The sequence below is a fragment of the Hermetia illucens genome, chromosome 3 (assembly GCF_905115235.1).
Source record: "Hermetia illucens chromosome 3, iHerIll2.2.curated.20191125, whole genome shotgun sequence".
Lineage (NCBI taxonomy): Eukaryota > Metazoa > Arthropoda > Insecta > Diptera > Stratiomyidae > Hermetia > Hermetia illucens.
Genome location: NC_051851.1, coordinates 42,097,235 through 42,118,294, shown reverse-complemented (window position 1 = coordinate 42,118,294; position 21,060 = coordinate 42,097,235). Strand labels below are relative to the sequence as shown.

The 21,060-nt window shown below is 41.2% G+C and overlaps 1 protein-coding gene across 1 annotated transcript in view; it reads left to right on the top strand.

The window, feature by feature from the left end:
* The window catches only part of LOC119651178 (phytanoyl-CoA dioxygenase domain-containing protein 1 homolog), a 28,684-nt gene extending 7,624 nt beyond the window's left edge, over nucleotides 1-21,060 (top strand). Inside the window, exons 2-5 of the mRNA XM_038054605.1 lie at nucleotides 10,531-10,791; nucleotides 10,878-11,170; nucleotides 20,430-20,533; nucleotides 20,783-21,060. Of these exons, the coding sequence (XP_037910533.1) occupies nucleotides 10,531-10,791; nucleotides 10,878-11,170; nucleotides 20,430-20,533; nucleotides 20,783-20,961 (837 nt within the window). The 3' untranslated portion in view covers nucleotides 20,962-21,060. The remainder of the gene's footprint in view (nucleotides 1-10,530; nucleotides 10,792-10,877; nucleotides 11,171-20,429; nucleotides 20,534-20,782) is intronic.

Genomic DNA, 21,060 nt, shown 5'->3' with positions numbered 1-21,060 from the left:
CAAAAAATCCAATTAAACCTTTCATATCTAAAGCACTCAGCTTCCGGTTTCCGACTAGTTTGTACTCAACTTTATTAATTATCAAGTATAGTTTATTACTATGCTTATTGATATGTATGTAACCCGTGCCCTTCAGGGTCATTTTATACCCCTATGAACTGGAGTCCCTTCAATTTAGCTCTGTTGGTCCCGGACCGGGAATCAATTGGTACGAGGACCACTAACATACGTTCAGAAAAACTGCAATTGTTACAAGATGAAAAAGTGGAGTCCCCTGGCTTATTAGATAACTTGGAAACATTGAGCGATCACCATCCCGATCTGAGCGTAAATATGCGCCCATCCTTGGACTTTCCGATCGGTCTGTGAAGAGAATTCTTCATGATGATCTTCATTTCTATTCTTACAAGATTTCCATTGTGTAGGAACTTTCTGAACCTATCTTCGATTCTCGGATAAACGCGTATGTGGTTTTTCTTGAAATTATTCCTGAGGATATTATTGAAAACATGTCTTACTGTGCTGACACCAATCCTCGAAAATTGCAACAAAGGCGTTTGCATTCACCAAAAGTCCCAATGCGGTGTGCTAATTGCTTACGTGGAATTATTGGTTGGTTTTTTGAGGAAAATGAAGTGATAGTGAATTCGGACCGGTATGTGAACATGTTACAGGAATCTTTTTTTCCCACGGCTAGATGAGTTGTACTTGAGGGACATTTGGTTCCAACAAGACGGAGCATCGATGGTTGTTTCCCAATTAGGGGCGCTTTGGAGTGGCTGCCCACTCTCCCGATTTGGCCCCTTGGGATTTTCATGGTGTTTTTGAAATCCCGTATTTGAGATAATGGAAGAAGTAAACCAATTTGATGATAGACTTGTTTTTTAACTTTGAATATCCCTTTAAACGATGCTATCTGAAAACATGCATTGTATTTCCGAATATGCTTGAAAAAGTATTTGGAATCGTAAATAGCTTCAGCGAAATGAGTTAAAAGTAGCTCTGGTAGCTCAGCCAGTAGTGACCTTGCCAGTGATACAATCCATACCAGGCAATTTTTACTAAAATTTCAACGAGCGACAGTGTATGTACAATATAGTCGTTAGATAAATGAGGACATTTCAATGCATTTTATAACCGTGGTCTTCATTGTAATTGAGTGCTGCTTAATTGAGACCGATTCTCAATCTTGATCAAACCTGTTGTGAGTGTTTAGCTTCACATCCTGTGCCTTGCTCGTCGGGACCTGCACTAACTCTGAAAATAGACGCTATTGCTCGAATATGTATAACTCGTGCAATATTGTTGGGATTTTTCGGCAGCCCTTAGAATGGAAACTCAAAATCGCGGGTTGTCAAATCATGCATTTTACTTTTCTGATGTTTCAACAGCTCTTGTCTTCCTCCCCTCTTTTTGTAGCAGCTTTTGAAATAGGGGCCTGATTCTTCCTGATTCCAGTTGCGATTCTTGTTCTCCAGATAACTCAGCAGCTGTACTGACTGGCAGTTCCCTCTCCAATCTGGTTGATCTTCCAATGGTCGATACTTTGCTTGACATTTTGAATAATTTGATGTCTTATCAATGACAGTGATTATTTGTCATGTCAATATCAAACACATATATATATATACCAATACCACTCCAAAACTCGGTTGATTGTCTGTCTGTCTGCCTGTCACACCCACTATCCTCAGCTTAGACCGATTGACAACAAATTTGGTACAAAGTTAGAAAGTTGAACCCCCTACACTTGCGGTGAATTACATTGCTGTACGTTGAACTTAATGGATGGCCCCCATTCACGTAAATTTTTTTTCTCCGATTATAGCCATTTGGGATATCAAATGAAAGGTCTCGATTAGTACGCATCTCGAGACAATACTGACAGCCAATGGAGAACTGCGTTATGCTTCTCACATAGGGCAACACAAAACCTTTTGTATCTGAAGCGTCAAGCTTCCGGTTTTCCGACTTGTTTAAATTTTGAAAGCCAACCGTCGATAACAAGGAATGACCCTCATGAAACTTCTTATGCAGCTCTTGCACTTTTGGAGTTCATTGTTGGATGACGTTCACGTGCTTCAATAAACCGTTGATCGAGAGTTTCTTCCATTTTTGGAAACTCTCTGCTCTTTAGGGCAAATCTGTTCTTTACGCTGGCCTTTACTGTATCACCCAAAACTTTATCCCTCTAAGATTTGATAAAACATCTGATGGACTTGGTAACCCTTACTTGTCAAAAAGAACTTTTCAAGATGTTCCATTCTTACTCTCATCTAAAATCTTTACTTTATTTACGATATTCGTTTCCGTTAACACTTATTTTGACATATGACTCTCAACTCAACTCAAAACTAAAGAGTAAGAGATCAACACCTATGCAACAATTTGAAACAGGCACAATTTCATGATGTTCGTTAAATTGAATGGCAAACAAAAACAGGCTTTCGTTATATAGAAGTGTCGATGAACAAAACTTGCGATTCGTTAGATGGAAAATTTGTTAGATCGGGGGTTTGTTACATTGGACGTCTACTGTATATTATTTTATTTTGGAAATGTACTACGGGTCTCCCTTAAGGTTATCGTAGATCCGTAAGGCAGTAATATATGTCGATTCTAATATGAAGCATCATACTGGAAAGTTTGGTGCAAATCCTTCCATTATTAAACTTGCCCCATTCGCGTCAAATTACTACTCCCTAAGGGATAAAATGTCAGCACCACATTGTATTAAATATCGGGGATATGCAACGTACATTGCAACGTATATACCCCAAAAATCCAGGAAAACCTCGTATGCCTAAGGCGTCGATTTCCGACTTTTTATATATTATATAATCTATTAGGTGTCTTTACTAATTTTCTGATATTTGAATTTCCATTAATTTATAATTTCAAAGTGTCGCAATAGGAAACAAAAATTCTACTTTCAATTAGAAGCGAAGTAGGACTATATACTATTACTATTATAAAAAGGCTAAGTAAACGGTTCATAAAAGGGATTTATTGATTATAATTATAAATCCATATAACAAACTCCACTTGGATTTGATTAGTAATGTTCAACCAGATGATTTACTTTCGTTCTCCGTACATAAAAAAAATATAATCTACTTCAAATCTACCCAAAGCATAATATCTGAAAGCGTAGTGCAAATTTTTTATAGATTTCGTCTAGACTAAGTTAATTTATAACATCGTCGGCGACATCTAATTTATCAGTGCGAAAACATGTATATTCTGTAAATATTTCTCATTTGCCTATAATTTTTTTTAGTTAACAGGCATAGAACAAATTGTTCCTGTTAAAGAATATTACTGTAAAAAAAAATTAGATAAAAATTTAGATTTTCTCGCACATTCGGAAGACTCAGCCAAGCGTGCAGCTGCTGATGCTATTGCGAAATCCGCTTGCATTCCCACTAGGAACCAAATATATCTGAAGCTATTTTAAAATTGCATTAATCATGCACCTTTCAATCGACATCGTACCGAAACAGCGGTTTACAAGACGATTTTATAAATTTAGACCATGATTACCTGAGTGTCAAAATGGCTTTTCCACGCTCTTGTATTTCGTGTTAGGTATATTCGTACAAAGTAAAATTGGCTCAGTTTCAAATGATTGCGTGAATTTCATTCACGCTGGTTCCTAAATGGACAAACTGAATGTATTTATGTTTGAATACATCATCTCAACTCATCTAAAAAATAGAGAAAAAAAATTATTATTGGTACAGAGTAAGAAAGAGCAATTTATATCTTTTGACAGATTACTGCATAATTTTATTCTATTATTACTCATGGGTCGAAAATAGATTCTTGTAAATTTTCTAAAAATAAGCAACGGATTAAAGTTAATATGATTACGAGTTTTAAAAAATGTATCTTTATATATGCAAATATATGATTTTTTTATGTTAGGAAGATGAAGTATGGTTTATGAAATACTTACACCCTTTAAAATGTCGGTCCGCAGAATGCTTCAACCAACCGTGGAAAAATGATCAAATCTTTGAATATCGAATATGTGGATTCATACTAGAATGTTTTTGCCTGGTTTGCAGGTGTAGTTATCGACCGCTTTCTGACTTTCGTTAAATCTATTCGATACGGGAAAATAATGCCTGTTCAGTAAGAAAGTAAGGCTGCATACGATTAATGTATGAAGCATTAGAATTCTGAATTAGACCCTGTGAAGAACAGTGCTATGAGCTTCCAATTTATCCATATTTAAAGAAACAGAAGCTTCTCACGATAGCAAAAATCACAGCTTTCAATAGTCTGGTCACCAATATCAACGGTATATTGATCATAGGGAGAGTTGTAGCCGATAGAAACATACAATTTGGAAATCCTATAAGATTGGGGTATTTCTCATGGGCTGAAATAATAGTAATATTAAACGTAAGCTTGTATATCGTGTAAATAACAAGAAATTCACGTTCACCTTCATTCAACAACGCGGTTCTTCCATAAAGTTGAAGCTGTTGTGAATGAATATTTACCTTGAGCTCAAATATATGAGAAATGCTAGAAAATTTATCTTAACTGTTGCCAGAACCTCGAGTTGAATATGCATATATACTTTCTGGGTAAGGAAGGCGAATGCGTTTTCGCACAGACTGTTAGCTCCCCAACGGAAGCCGGACATCAGAGAACTAGCCTTGAACCGTTTGAGACATTACTTCGGGAAAGACTCCTGCTCTCCCAGCTTAGAGAGCTTTCATGTCAAGAAATTTCTTTCTTGAAGAATTTAAATATTGGTTCATGAAACCTCTTGCCATCCAATCTCTCCACCGGTCGAGCTCTGCTTAACACAGCTCCTCTCGTCAGCGACCCTCAATATCTCTTCGCAAATGTTGTCTGTGTCTACATAAAGTTGTAGACGATTTCCATCCCACCACCACTTCATTACAGAACATACAGTTAGGGGATCATGTTTTGCCAATTCCTCCTGAAAACCTTCATGCCCATTTAGAAGCTGGATACGGAAATAATCAAGCCCCCACCATGCTTTCGATTCAGTCTCGGATCTAAATTGCCCATGAACTTTGCAGTCAATCTGCCTCCTGACACATTTTTCAAGCCATTCTTCATGGGCAGCTAACTCGCTTGAGTCTTTTTCCTTGGATTTCTAGATAGCTTTAAATTTCTTAGTAAGGAGGGCAACGGCGATCCTCCCCATCACAGCCTGTTTTGAGGCAGTATGCCAAATTCCCCATCTCTGTACTAAGGCACTTGCATTACACCTACAAAGGCATCAGCCCACAACTTCTTATTTGAACTCATTAGAAGACATCTCCTGGTGGATGTAGGATCCCCAACGTTCGTCATCGACCAACTTAAAGGCGAAACTTCAACTGCAGCCTTATTCGCTGTTGCACTGATTTCTTCGGAAAAATTCATCTTCAAGTCGATCGTTAACCCAAGGTACCTAACTAGCACTTGGTTTTGACTCAATAATCAACTCTCCGATCGGTATTCTTGTTTTAGTTAGTCATCTTGACCTCGGTTGTTTGCAGCGCAAGTCTGACACCATGAACAATCACCTTGGTCTCAAGTGGATACAGTTGAATGGTCGAAGATCTTGTACAATTCCGAATTATAATTGATTCTCTAGTCTGATCCCGTCCAAATATGCATCACAAAATTTGGCGCTAAAACATGTTAACGACATTTGCAGATGCGGCGTATGTTACCGGCGAGATTGATTTTACTAGTAGTCACCATTTGTGTTAATGATAATTCTTCGGATGACATGCCCCAAAGCCAAATCTGAGCAGAAGCTCGGTGTCAATTTTCCTCAGTCTTAGTTTTTTTCCACTGATTTTCGTCAAGATTTTGTTTGACAAAAACAACAGTGCAACGTCTCTGTAGTTGTCATAGCGGAGTTTATCTTCCCTCTAATAACAACGGGCATATCAGGGCATTCATATGTTATCATAACAATTAACTTGTGTAGGAGAGTTTCAAAAGGCAGAACATACTGCCTTTTTTCCATAGCTTCGCCGGTGTTCCATCAACACCTGGAGTTTTCTTACCCCTCGGATCATGTAAGGTTTCCTCAACATTACTTAATGATGAATGCCAACAAGTAATGTTATATACTTCAACCATGCAGACGGACCTACTTCCCAAACTGCCACAGTACATCTATGGTTACTAATATCTAACTGAAACGTTGGTACGGGTAGTCCCAGCCTCATCTGGAATTTACTCCGTACGATAATTCCTCTGCTCTTAGACCAAATAACAAGAAGAGTGTATACTTCCAATGTTCTTTATCCCTTGCTTTAACATGGCCCTGATTGTCATATCTCACCCCTGGATAGTCTCCGGATGCGGAGGTGACACGTACGGCCTCTCTGAACTCTCGACATCAGTTTGGTTCGTACATTCCGAGTAATTAGCTAATCAACCCACTCGATGTTCTGCCTATGGCAGCCGCGTCGAGCGGCCAAGCAAAGGCACTTGGCTGCTCGACGCGTTCTCCCGGAGTAGATGTAACATGCGCCGCTCCTTCTTCCTACTTATCAGTGAGGTTTGTCGGACCAAATACTGAGCTCAGCTGATGATTGCCTTTGGACGAGTTCCGGCCGTTCCCTGCAGTGGAGATGTGGTCTTTGACCGGCTAAAGAATTCTTAAAGGATCCATACACAATTTTCGAACTGTATGATATTCTATATATGATTCATGTCACTGATTTGCATATTACATACATTTCATATATTTGTTTATGCATTCAGGCAGGAAAACAAAAATTTTGCTTGGAGAAAATTGGTCGAGAGGTGCTGTACATTAGAAAAACAATTGCGCTTCTACCCAAGATTTGATTCAAAATACCGATGAGGCCTTGTTATGCATCTTGGGACAGTTAGCAAACAAAGCAGACTCATGAATAAGTTCGAAACAAGGTGGACAAATCAAATAATGTGCGCCTTCTTCCTCAAAACTCATCTTCGATCACCTGATTATACGGTCGATTTTCATTATACGAACGGTGGTAGGAAAAAATCTAAAAGTAAAAGAACTCGCACAAGACACTCGAATTAAAATGTTTTTAAAAAAACCCTAAAATATCAGACAAAGTTAGAGGAATGGTCTACCTCCCTACAACTCGACCTCCTAATTTCAATTCCTCAGCCATCTCATTCTGTTTGTCACCGAAACCTTCGAGCGAATTTCGTCGCACGCACTAAAACAATGATCTCAGACTGCATGTGCTCATCTGTTTCATAGCAGTAAATAGACAAATAAATGTTTCATAATAACCAGCTTCGAACTGATAGGCAAAAATGCATTTATTAACACAATGAAGCCGAATGATGTAATTCGTGAGGGGAAAAAAGGAGGCTAATTTAATTGAGTTTACTGGGGGGAGTCGCAGCTCCGAGCACTCAGGCCATTGTTAGGCCCATTGTATTATACTATCCCCGTAAATCTCCTATTCAATGGCTTCCCGCCGGCGGCGTTCGCAGGCTTTAGCGAATCTGAGAACATTCTCCATAGGTAGAGTGTGTGGAGATTCTTCACTAAAGAAAACCTTGCCGGCCAGCTGCATAAAAAGTGCAGGGCCGTCTCTTCCTCCTGCTCATATTGGCTGCCCATAGCAAGATTTAGGACAGCTTGAAGTACCGCAGTCGGGGTAGTACTCATTACTCCAGTAATACTTAGGCAACCAAGTCTCTGAATCTGCGTTAGCAGCTTCCTGCTGTTTGCAAAGTTCAGTCTCGGCCACCAGACGATGCATGCATACATCAAAATATCCGTTTTGGTGAAAATCCCCACGTCTTACCTATCGCATTCCTACAGAACCAGAACAATCTAGCGTTCACCGTGAGTCCATTGCCGAGGCACCAATTGTGGATTTCATGCAGGGTTGCTTTGAAGCGGTCACGTACTGTGTTCGCAAACTTACCGGTAATTATTATGGCTAGACCGTCCGCAAATGCTAGCGCGAAGACTTTTCTCCATTCTAGGATGTGAAGGCTCCACTGATTAGCAGCGGTTCGATTACATGCTGTTTTTCTGCATCACAAATTGCTACGAATGAGGTATAATTGAAGGCACCTTCGATGTCCATGAATGCGCCTAAGGAGTATTCTTTTTCGGAAATCGCCTTTTCAATTTTTGCCGTGAGTTCATGGAGTGCTGTCTCCGTGGATTTGTCTTTCTGGTAAGCGTGTTGCTTATAGGGAAATGGCCACTTAGGAATGTGTGTATCCCTTATGAAATTCTAAACTAGTTTTTGTAGTCCTTTTAGTAGAAAAGACGTTAGACTGATCGGTCGGAAGCTTTTTGCGTGTGTTTAGGTAGATTTCCCTAGTTTGGGAATAAATAACACCTTCAAATCACGCCAGTTAATTGGAATATAGGCGTGTGCTAGGCATGCATGCGCGATATGTATTCCGGATATGTAGACCCAGGGCATCCATTCCCTCTATTAATAGCGCAGGAATGATGCCATTCGGACCTGCAGACTCGTATCTATGGAACGAGTTAAATGCCCATTTTAATCGCTCCGATGATCCTACTTTGCACGCCAGATTCCAGTCTCTCCGTTGAGAGCTGTATGCACCTGTTAGTCCCGAGATTAGATTAGAGAAGAAGCTAACGATCATTTTGATATTTGAAAATATATGTAACTGGATAGCAGCTAAATAGGCTTTAGGGGTTCGAGAGGGTAGAAGGCAACACAGTGTTGGTATGGAAATTCTATAAAGAGAGAACATTATTATCTTGAAATAAATATTTGAAATTCACTACTGCTTTTGTGCAATCTGGATTCGGGTTTGAATTTATGAATTTGAAAAGAGCAATAGTAAATTGATCTTTCATCAGCTCGATGCAAGACATTAACGAAATCGGCTAATCTGCATGGCGCAAAACTACGAATACTGCAGATTTCAAGTGAAAGGTATCGTTTAGTACTTTCGGAAGGCTATACGGCAAGGTCAGTCATTTTATGAGCCGAAACTACTCAGCCGAAAAAAAATCATGATGGTCCCTGTATAGGACATCTAGGCCTCAAACTACTCCTCAATATCTGTTTAAATATATATAATAGTGTATTACTTATCATTTTATTCTAAATTCTCCCCCATCTTAAATTAATTTAGAACCGACAATTTTTCAATTATAAAGGCCGTAATATGAATCATCATTTTGAAAAGTTTGGTGAAAAGCCTATTATTATTAGTAAAATTATAACAGGTCGAAATTGCTCATTTCGCGTAGAATTACTGCACCCTGAGAAATAAAAGGTCAGAATCAAATTGAATTGAATAGTCAGAAACATACCAATGCACAACGAACTATGTGTAAACCATCATGCACTCAAATAATCTCACATAAGAAATATACAGAACCTTTAATATCTGAACTGCTGAGTTTCCAGTTTTCGGCTTGTTTTAACCTAGATTAATGCATAGTACTTCCAACTTGCAGAACGCCCTCTTTACATTGCCTTTCTGGATCTAGAGAAAGCGTTTGACCGTGTACCACACGAACTCATCTGGTATGCTTTACGACAACAACGTGCCAGAAGAACTCGTGCGCTGGGTTCAATTGCTCTACCACGATTCGAAAAGTAAAGTTCGAAGTATGGCGGGTGTACCAAAACCGCTTCGTGTCTCTGTTGGTGTTCATCAAGGAAGCGCCCTCTCACCACTCCTCTTTGTTCTTGTTATGGACACTGTCACACGGGATATCCAACGTCCAGCGCCCTACACACTGTTTTATGCAGATGATGTTTTCCTAGCATCTGATATTTAAATACCTCGGGTCAACGCTATCAGCCAATGGAGAACTGCGTTATGCAATTGCTTCACGCATTAACGCAACCTGGATGAAGTGGCGTTCCACAACTGGTATTGTTTGTGATGCACGTATCAACGAACGTCTCAAATTTAAAATTTACCGCAATGTCGTCCGTCCAGTCGCTCTCTATGGTTCTGAGTGTTGGCCGACTATAAAAGACAATGAACGGCATCTTCCGGTAATGGAGACGAAGATGCTTCGTTGAACTAGTGGCGTCACACGTTTAGATCACATCCGAAATGAGGATATCCGCGATCGTTATGGGGTTGCATCGTGGAAAAGTTGCGAGAGAGGTGTCTTCGATGGTATGGTCATGCAATTCGTGCCAACGAGAATTCACTTGCCAAGATTGGTCTGAACATCGAAGTCGATGGTAAACGACCAAAAGGCAGACCTAAACAACGATGGCTTGATACGCTAGATGAGGATTTGAAAGCCTCGAGATCGCACCCAGATCAGGCATTCGATAGAGCCAAGTGGCGAAACCGATCACGACGAGCCGACCCCGCTTGTTAACGAGACAAAGGCTGAAGAAAAAGAAGAAGATTGCATTTAATGCATCCACTTGCGAAGTAAACAGGATTATATTAATTAAATGATTTCAAATAGAAATATGTAACTCAATTCTTTGTTCGATTATATACTTTGTCCAACATTTATGTATACATATGTATTTATGCGATTTATTTTTTCCTTAATTGCAGTTGGAAGCAAATGGCTATGCAGTTATTGAGGACTTTTTAAAACCCGATGAGATAGAACAACTACTAGAGGCTGGTAAAAAATTATGTTTAGAAGCTCCACAGGAAGATCGCAAAGTTTTCAGTGGTGTAAATTCAGACAAAGCACAAAGCCGAGAAAAATATTTTATTGAATCCGGCGATAAAGTACGTTACTTTTTTGAAGAAGGTGCAATCGATGAAAAAGGCGAGCTCAAACTGGATCCACTAAACGCTCTCAACAAGGTAAGCATTCCATTGACAATTTACTAATTTCTTTTAATTGGCTTTAAATTGAACAAATTAGGATTTAATATTCGCTTTTCATGTAGGTTGGACACGCGCTACATACTGATATCCCTGTTTTCCAAAATATTACGTGCTGTGATCGTGTTCGTGAAATATGCTGGCAATTGGGCTACAAACGACCTGCTGTTCCACAAAGCATGTACATTTACAAAAATGCGGGAATTGGAGGCGAAGTAATTCCACACCAGGATGCATCTTATTTATTCACTGAGCCAAATTCGACCCTCGGATTCTGGATAGCATTGCAAGATGCCACACAACAAAATGGCTGTCTTCAATTTATAAAAGGATCTCATAAAAGTGGTGTTCATAGAAGGTAAGTGTTAATATGCGACTTTTGTTTACAAACGAAACGATTTCAAAATAGCGAGAAGACCATACATGTATATGTACACTGAAGCAAAGGTTAACAATGAAAAGCATTCACCTATATTAGGTTGCTACAACTCAAGGATTAATGAAACTCTATTGCTGTAGCCAATATACCTTGGCTGATTGAGATTTGAAACAGCTCAGTCCTTGCTTATATTTTGGGATGATTGGATCATACTATGAAGGGCTACTGAAAGGTCAAACTGGTAGCAAGCCAACTACAAAATGGGGTCATTAATCATAAGTAGGTTGTTTAGGAACATCTTTTTCTCCTACAGGGTGAAGGCTTACATCTTGCAATGTCCAGATAGAGCCAATGAAGTATCAAGATTCCTTTACATATTCTACATTAGCTAGTAGTATCTGCTGGCTACAAGGCTAACGCAGTATTTCCGGACGATCCCTAGGCAGGCTCCAAAATAACATGAAAAATACGCTTAACTGTCTAAAACCTCTTCCTTCCGTATGGAATAGTATTTTGACTATTTTCATTGTCCCGAATTCCTTGTTCCTTCTTTCCCTTCTCCAATTCACGCTTACAAAAATTTATCTCCTCTCCAATATTTTGATTTAAAAATTTAATAGTAAAACCTCTTTCACAACCCTGAACCCATTAATGCACAAATTGTTCTAAATAAGAATAGTAGTTTTTGTTGTTGTAATGCTATGTACTGTTGGTCTATCAAATAAGTTGGATCATTACATTACATTACATTAGACAATAAAACGCTAGCAAATTTGCAAATTTATAAGAATGCCAACCAACCAAGCAAAGAAAGCGATCGCTGTCACCCGAGCGGTTCATTAAAAAGATCTCTACGATAAACTGAACACTCGGGATGGCGAGAGATCTGTATCGACTTGTCAAAAGCGGGCACCAATGCACACAGGATATCGAACACATCTGTTGCGTTACCAACAAGAATGATACTTTGCTTACTGACCGACGAGCGGTGACGGATAGATGATAAGAATATTTCGAACAGATTTCAACGGAAGAATTTGTTCATTCTTCACTTTCATAAGCACTGCGGATATTGGGAACAATCCCGCCTATCAACACCACTGAAGTCGAGGAAGCAGTGAAATGTATGTAATCGGCTAGAGCAAAGTATCTGACGACATCGCATCTGAGCTTTGGAAAACGAAGAGCTGAGACCCAGCACTGTGGCTCAGTGAATTCTTTTATCGTTCAGTGAATTTCTTTTATAATTCAGGAAGGTAGAACATCATCTGACTGGCAAAAAAGTACCACAGTTCCAATATGGAAAAGGAAGGGTAGTCCAGCAGAATGTTCAAATTACTGTCCGGTCGCTGTCCCATTTCATAAAGATTTTCGAAAGCATTTTTGACAACCATATTCGTGAAATTATTGAAATAACCGTGAATCAAGCCGGATTTGTCAAGAACTGAGGAACTACTGACGCAATACACGCTGCGCAGTTACTCATGGGGAAGCACAGTGAGAGGAATCGCTCATTTTACATTGCATTTCTGGATGCGAAAAAAGCGCGTGCCACACGAACTTATCTGGTATGCTCTATGATAGCACCTAGTGCCGGAAGGACTCATGTGCTGGGTTCAGTTGCTCTACTACGATGGGGAAGAAGAAGAAATAGCCTTGACCCGATTTTGGCACCTACGCGACGAGTGGCACCCGTTTTCCTTTCCTTCTCATGGGGGCCAGATGACATGGTGGCCCTGCGGTGGCCGGCGCCAACTGAAACGTTCGCCCCCTCCCGCTTTAAATATAAAGGGGGTAACCTGTGCTAATGAGGAGGGAGGAATGACTCTTTTCTTGGGAGGGGCCTAAAGCAAAAACAACTTAGGTTCAACTATAATTAATTTTATAAATTCAAAACTATCCTCCCGGATAGAAATTACTTTCAACATTTAAGTTCCATTCATTATCATCATCAACTGCGCAACAACCGGTATCCGGTCAAAGCCTGCCTTAATAAGGAACTGCAGACACCCCGGTTTTGCGTTGATATTCATCAATTCGATATCCCTAAAAGTTGTCTGGCGTCCTGACTTACGCCATCGCTCCATCTCAGACAGGGTCTGCTTCGTCTTCTTTTCCTACAATAAATATTGCCCTTATAGCCTTTTCGGGCTGGATCATCCTCACCCATGCGTATTAAGTGACCTGCCCACCGCAACCTGTTGAGCCAGATTTTATCCCCACAACCAGATGGTCGTAATATCGTTCATAGATTTCGTCATTATGTAGGCTATGGAATCGTCCATCCTCATGTAGGGGGCCAAATATTCTTCATAAGATTTTTCTCTTGAACGCAGCCAAGAGTTCGCTAAGAACCCGGGTTCCGAGGAATACGGGAGCTTTGACCCTATGGTGAGACGTTTTGAGAGAAATAGTTTTTGTGAACTGAAATGGGCTCTGTTGGCTGCCAACAACCGTGCGCGGATTTCATCGTCATAGCTATTATCGGCAGCACGAGATCTCGCGCCGCTACTCGATCTGGATGAAGGTAAATTGTACATCTCGGGTTCTTCTTCCCATAATGTCGATATCGTCAGCGTATGCCAGTAGTTAGGTGTACTTGAAGAGGATGGTGACTCTCGCATTTACATCTGCATCACGAATCACTTTCTTCAGGGCCAGGTTGATGAAGACGGATGATAGAGCATCCCCTTGCCTTAGACCGTTGTTGATGGTTAATGATCTCGAGAGTGATCCTGCTGCTTTGGTGAGGTTCAGCCTAATCAGTCTGATCAATTTCATCGGGGTACCGAATTCTATGCTGTCAAAATGGTGCAACTGATGTCCTTATTTCAGCAGTTTTTTTTAATCGCGTGCCGCAAAGAGAAAATCTGATCTGTTGCTGATTTGCCTAGAGTAAAACCAATGTTGCTCTTGTCGTATGAGGCTATACGGCCTAGCACGATAGCTGAGAATATCTTATAGGTGGTACTCAGCAACGTGGTGCCTCTATAATTGCTGTATTACGTGATATATAGATAATGCCTCGTTGCCAGTCATCAGGCATTAATTCGCTGTCCATACCTTGAGCATTAGTTGATGAACCACTTGGTGTAATTGGTCGCCTTCATATTTAATCAATTTGGTTGTAATTCTATCGGCTCCTGGCGGCTTCCGGTTTTTATGCGGATAGATTGCACAGACTGATTCGTCTATACTTGGTGGTGGCATCATTTGTCCGTCGTCTTCAGTTGGCGGGACCTCCAACTCGCCGATGTTCTGGTTGTTCAGTAGTTCATCAAAGTACTCAACCCATCGCTCCAATATGCCCATTATGTAGGAAATCAGATTGCCTATTTGTCTCGACAGGATGAGCATCGAGGTTTGTAAGGCTTCATCCTGCTGACTTGTTGGTAAAACTTCCGCGCCTGGTGCGGTTGCTCCTTGTACTTTTCGAGTTCACAGACCTATTGGTTCTCCTAGGCTTCCTTTTTCCGTCTGTGAAGTCGCTTCTTCGGTCGACGGAGTTCGTGATAAGTCTCCGCACGTAATCCGAGTCTATATTGGCCGACCCCTATATGTTCTGACATTCATCAAGGCTGAGAGGTGGCGGCGTTCGATCAGCACGTGGTCAATTTGGTTGGGAGTAGCCCACGTTTGTTTGTGGACCGCTTTCCGCGCAAACCAGGTACCTCCAACAACCATTTCGCGTGACACTGCTAATTGAATAATCCGCAATCCGTTATCATTTGTATTTTGATGTAAGCTATGTGAGCTGTTAAAATCCCTAAGTACGATTTTGATATCAGGACAGGCTTCGGGGGTTCGTTCTACTGCCTCGTAGAATGTATCCTTCTCCGACTCTGCAGTCTCCTCTGTAGGGGCGTGAACGTTAATGAGGCTTTTATTTCTAAACTTGCCTCGCAAGCGCAGAGTGCATAGCCGTTCGCTTATGTTTTCAAAGTCGATAACAGCAGGGTTCATTTTTTGGCTGACTAAGAAACCTACTCCGAGCACATGGTTTACTGGGTAACCACTCTAATATATAGTGCAGGGGCTCTGCTTCAGGGAACCACATTCACATTCAATTTCGTTCTCAATTTTCTGTTTGTCGGACGTCGTTGTTGCTCGATTAGAAACTGTATGTTTTCTTTCCAGGCGCCATGCCTCCAACAAGGCCTCTACGTTAGTTTAAACCTTTTCCGCCACGATAACCCAAACTGTTACTAATGAGCTGGTGTCTCGGTCCACGAACTCAGCTTTCTCCTTGAAAACATCTAATTTTCTGCGTTCGCATTTGTTTGTCAAAGTTTGCCCGTTCGCGACCCGTTTCCGGGATTTCGACACAACTCTATGGGAAACTCGTTCTCGAACTCTCGACGGAAAACACGACCACTATTTTCACATTTCAGTCTCTTCTTCCCCCTCCCCTCTTACCCACCACGCTTGGCAAAGCGGTGCAGTGCAACCACAACAATAAATTTCCCTTCCGTGACCGAAGTTTGACAACCCAACCCAATTTGAATTTCAACTTTGAACTTTTCATCCCCGAATGAGATGTGTGAAGGTTTGTTTTGACCATACTATAAAGTGGGCAAAGTAAAAGAGAGTCTGGCGATTCACCGAGAGGAATATCCTGATGTTTATGTCTTATTTTTCTCTTTACCTATTTAGAAGGAATAGATACCTTAACAAAATTAGATACTATCCAACAACTTTGTATGGGCTAAGATAAAAGGCTTATAGGTGTGCGTTTACTGATAGTAAGGAGGGGAATTTCATCTTTATCGGTTGCGCAGTAGAACCTGATACGGGCCAACGAAGTTGATACCTACCTTTCATGCTATTATCTAACCATAAAAGCCCAAAAATTGCGAAGGTCATCAAGCTGACTAGCGAAATTAAAGGACCAGCGAACTTTTGTAGAGCGATATGATTAAATTAGGTCCACGCATAGAGAGAGAGAGAGAGCTTTTTATGCAATAAAATGCGACCTAATCCCAATATTATAGACATTCCCCGCAAAAGGACTAACTACCGCACATCATGTAACTTCATTTCCTGCTGAAAATCATTCAGCGGTTATTCCCCCAGCAAATCTTGTCTAGCTGCCGTCAGAGACTTGGGAGATAATAGTAGTTACCCGCAATAATCAGAAGAAAACTGCTGGAAATTTGCAGTAGGACATGAGGAAGCGACCTCCAAGCTCACGGTTAAAACAAAGCCGAACACGTTTGTTGAGTTTCATGGACTTATACACTACAGAGCAGATTGTTACCACATGACGAAAGTGACAGGAACTTATGTTGGCACCCTAAACTGGTAAACCATCAAATGAGAATTCGTCTTGACTTATACAAGTTTAGGCATTATGCTGAAAATGTTGGAACGAATAATGGTTGTTCTGTGTTCATGACCTGAACAATTTTAGTCTGATTTTCGTAAAGCGATTTCAATTACGAAACCATAAAATTTGTTATTGGTTTGTCTGAAAATATGAAGATGTCCAGAATTCATCGAATTCGGCCAACCGTAATCAAATTGGGTGGCCCCCACCAATGACTTATATTTTCAGTTATCTACGAGTATCTCAAATGGCTTACTATTACGTCTAATATTGCAGAACATCATGTATAATAACGTACTTCCTATCAGTAAAAACTAACATTGATTGTCATTACAAAACATCTTTAGGATGTGGACGACGGATCCGTGATCATGATGACCAGATCTGAGAAGAAAAGGAGCAAAGAAAGATATTCCCTTGCAACTCGGAAGACAAATTCACAACAAAATACCGAAAACTAAAAGGATAATTTTCACTCTGGGTCCACCTCTTAAGTCCGTCTCAGCAATTGATTATTGAGACTCTTCTTCTTTTTCTTCAGCCTTTGTCCCGTTCACAAGCGGGGTCGGCTCGTCGTGATCGGCTTCGCCATTTGGCTCTATCGAATGCCTGATCTGGGTGCAATCTCGAGGCTTTCAAATCCCCATCCAGCGTATCAAGCCACCGTTGCTTAGGTCTGCCTTTTGGTCGTTTACCATCGACTTCGATGTTCAGACCAATCTTTGCAAGTGAATTCTCGTTTGCACGAATTGCGTGACCATACCATCGAAGACGCCTCTCTCGCAACTTTTCCACGATCGGTGCAACCCCATAACGATCGCGGATATCCTCATTTCGGATGTGATCTAAACGTGTGACGCCACTAGTCCAACGTAGCATCTTCGTCTCCATTACCGCGAGACGCCGTTCATTGTCTTTTATGGTCGGCCAACACTCAGAACCATAGAGAGCGACTGGACGGACAACATTGCGGTAAATTTTAGATTTGAGACGTTCGTTGATACGTCGATCACAAAGGACACCAGTTGTGGAACGCCACTTCATCCAGGTTGCGTTAATGCGTGAAGCAATTTCATAACGCAGCTCTCCATTGGCTGATAGCGTTGACCCGAGGTATTTAAATCGCTCAGATCTGGGCAGATCACTGCCGCTGACAGTGATTGTGCCTGTTTCATGGGGATCGGTCGTCAAAAATTCAGTTTTGTTTAAATTCAATCTGAGACCGTGTCGCATGAGGCGATCATTCCATTTTTGAACAAGTTGCTCGAGATCATTTTTGCTATCAGATGCTAGGAAAACATCATCTGCATAAAGCAGTGTGTAGGGCGCTGGACGTTGGATATCCCGTGTGACGGTGTCCATAACAAGGACAAAGAGGAGTGGTGAGAGGGCACTTCCTTGATGAACTCCAACAGAGACACGAAGCGGTTTTGATACACCCGCCATACTTCGAACTTTACTTTTCGGATCGTGGTAGAGCAATTGAACCCAGCGCACGAGTTCTTCTGGCACGAAGTGTTGTCGTAAAGCATACCAGATGAGTTCGTGTGGTACACGGTCAAACGCTTTCTCTAGATCCAGAAAGGCAATGTAAAGAGGGCGATGCTTCTCACGGTGTTTCTCCATGAGTAACCGTGCAGCGTGTATTGCGTCAGTAGTTCCGCAGTTCTTGACAAATCCGGCTTGATTCACGGTTATTTCAACGATTTCGCGAATACGGTTGTCAAGAATGCGTTCAAAAATCTTCATGGTATGGGAAAGTAACCGGATCGGACGGTAATTTGAACATTCTGCTGGGCTACCTTTCTTTTTCCATATTGGAACAGTGGTACTTTCTTGCCAGTCAGATGGTGTTCTTCCTTCCTGAATAACCCGGTTAAAGAATTCACTGAGCCACGGTGTTGGGTCCCAGCTCTTCGCTTTCCAGAGCTCAGATGCGATGTCGTCAGGTCCTGTTGCTTTCCCCGATTTCATTTGTTTTATTGCCTCCTCGACTTCAGTTGCGCTGACTGGTGGAACTGCTCCAAATGTCGGCAATGATTGTGGAAGTGGAGGATGAGCAAATTCTTCAGTTGAAATCTGCTCGAAGTATTCTCGCCATCTATCCGTCGCGGCTCGACGATCAGTAAGCAAAGTACCGTTCTTGTCATTAACACAACAGAAGTGTTCGATATCCTGTGTGCGTTCATCACGGCTTTTAGCTAGTCGGTACAAATCTCTCTCGCCATCCCGAGTGTCCAGTTTATCGTAAAGATTTTTGAAATGGTTCGCTCGGGTGACAGCGACCGCTTTCTTTGCTTCCCGGTTGGCATTCTTATAAATTTGCCAATTAGCAGGCGTTTTATCGTCGAGAAATTTGTGGTAGAGGCGTTTCTTTTCACGGACCTTCATTTCAACATCATCATTCCAAAGCCAAGTATCTCGGTTGATGTACCGCTTACCCGGCTTGGTGACCCCGAGGGTTGCAGAGGCCGCTTTGTGGATCGTGTCTTTCATTTGGTTCCATGATTCTTCCACATTCGTAATGGTTGGCAATCGTATGAGTGAGACCGTTTCTTCGTTCTTCTCACCAAATCGCCACCATTTAATGCGCGGCGGGCCAGTGCGTTCCTCACGCCGTTTTATCGGTGGCTTAATTCGCAGGACAGCAATCAACGGCCGATGTTGAGGTGCGATGGTCTCATAGGGAACGACTTTGCAATCAGTGACAGTGGTAAAATGGTGACGTCTTATGAGAATATAGTCGATTTGCGTTTTATTGTTCCCACTATAAAATGTGGGAAGATGAGACAATCGTTTGATGAACCATGTATTCATAAGTACAAGGTCATGGGTGTCCGCAAAATCGATTATACGCTCGCCACCTTCGTTGCGCGCTCCGAACCCCTTTCCCCCATGGCACCTGTTACCGTCTGCCTTTTCACCCACATGACCATTAAGGTCGCCGGCAATGATTATGTAATCGTCAGCAGGCACGTGACAAGTCTTTTCATCGAGAAGTTGCCAGAAGGCATCTTTCTCGGCATCAGGTCGGCCTGTCTGTGGTGCATACGCGGTGAAGAAGTGAATAGTGCGATCAGCTGATATAATGGTGAGCTTCATCAGCCGATCATCAAATCGTTCGACTTCTTTAATGGCATCACGGAAACCCTCTGAGATGGCAATGCCAACACCATATTGAGTGTGTGGGTTACCAAAATAGAGAAGTTTGTAGCCATTTTTACCGCGTTCGCGTTCAATGTCGCAGCTTTTGGAACCAGACCATCGGGTTTCTTGCAGAGCGCAGATGTCAATGCACCTTTTCCGAAGGGCTCTTGCGAGTTCCTCGGTCTTTCCAGTTAGGGTACCAACATTTAGCGTGCAGACACGTATTTGTTTTGTTCGTTGTGTGCGGACTAACTTGCTTACGTCCTGACGCCGTCCATGCGTCAAGAACCCTTGCCCATTTCTCGACAGGACCGGGGCCCGTCCTGCCGCGTCGACTGAGGTGGACGCCCTAGCATTTCTCCGAGGCCTGTGACTTAATCCGATCATCATGTTTGTAACGACATTCTATGCATTTTCTTGGTCGACCTGTCGCGGGGCCTGTCACCAAGAGAGATCAGGTAGGATTTAGTATAGTAGAATAACTCCAACTATACTCTATTTATCCCTTTCCCTGATCTCAGCATTTTATTTTTGTTTTACTGAGGATAGTACAGAGTACGTTGCCTCAAACCCTCCTCCTTTACCTGGGCTTGGGACCAGCATACTATGTTAATAGCATGGCGGAGTTACTAAACTTACAAAAGCGCATCCATTAAATTCTCTACCAATAATCGAAAACGGGATTGTTTGCTTTGAAACCATAACTTTGAAGAATGCTTCGCCAATATCTTTGGGTATCTAATTTCTTTTTTGTTCTTTTTGCAGATATATACGTAATCCGGACACGAAGTCAGAGGAGCTTCTCGTATACGACCGGGCTGCACCAATTTACCCGCAGTCAAGTTTCACCCCACTACCAGTTAATGCAGGTAAATTAATATAATCAATGTGTGGTAAATTAAAAACAAAAGTTACATATCCGTGAAAACTCAAAGAGCTTAAAAACAAAATTCAAATTTAAATAATTAAAAAGGATTTTCATTTTCTTAGAAACGTTCCAAATAAAATTTTCTGAACTTTATTAGTTTCCCCGAATAGGAAAATTAATAATTGAAAATGAAATTAGAATAGATTAGAATACTATCAAAAATAATTTAATTGTAAATGTCATTTTTCAGGTACTCTTGTTCTCATCCATGGAAACGTTGTTCACAAGAGTGATTTAAATCGATCAAACAAAAGTCGGCATGCTTACACGTTCCACATAGTTGAAACACAAAATACTAAGTGGTCTGAAGAAAATTGGTTGCAGCCACCAAAAGACAAAGAATTTCCAATATTTTACGAAGCAGAATAACCGAATAGTCTAAATTATTTTCAAGAGAAACAACGTATTTTTATTAATATTTTTTTGTATTCGACGACAAAATAAAATAAAGAAAAATATTTCGAATAA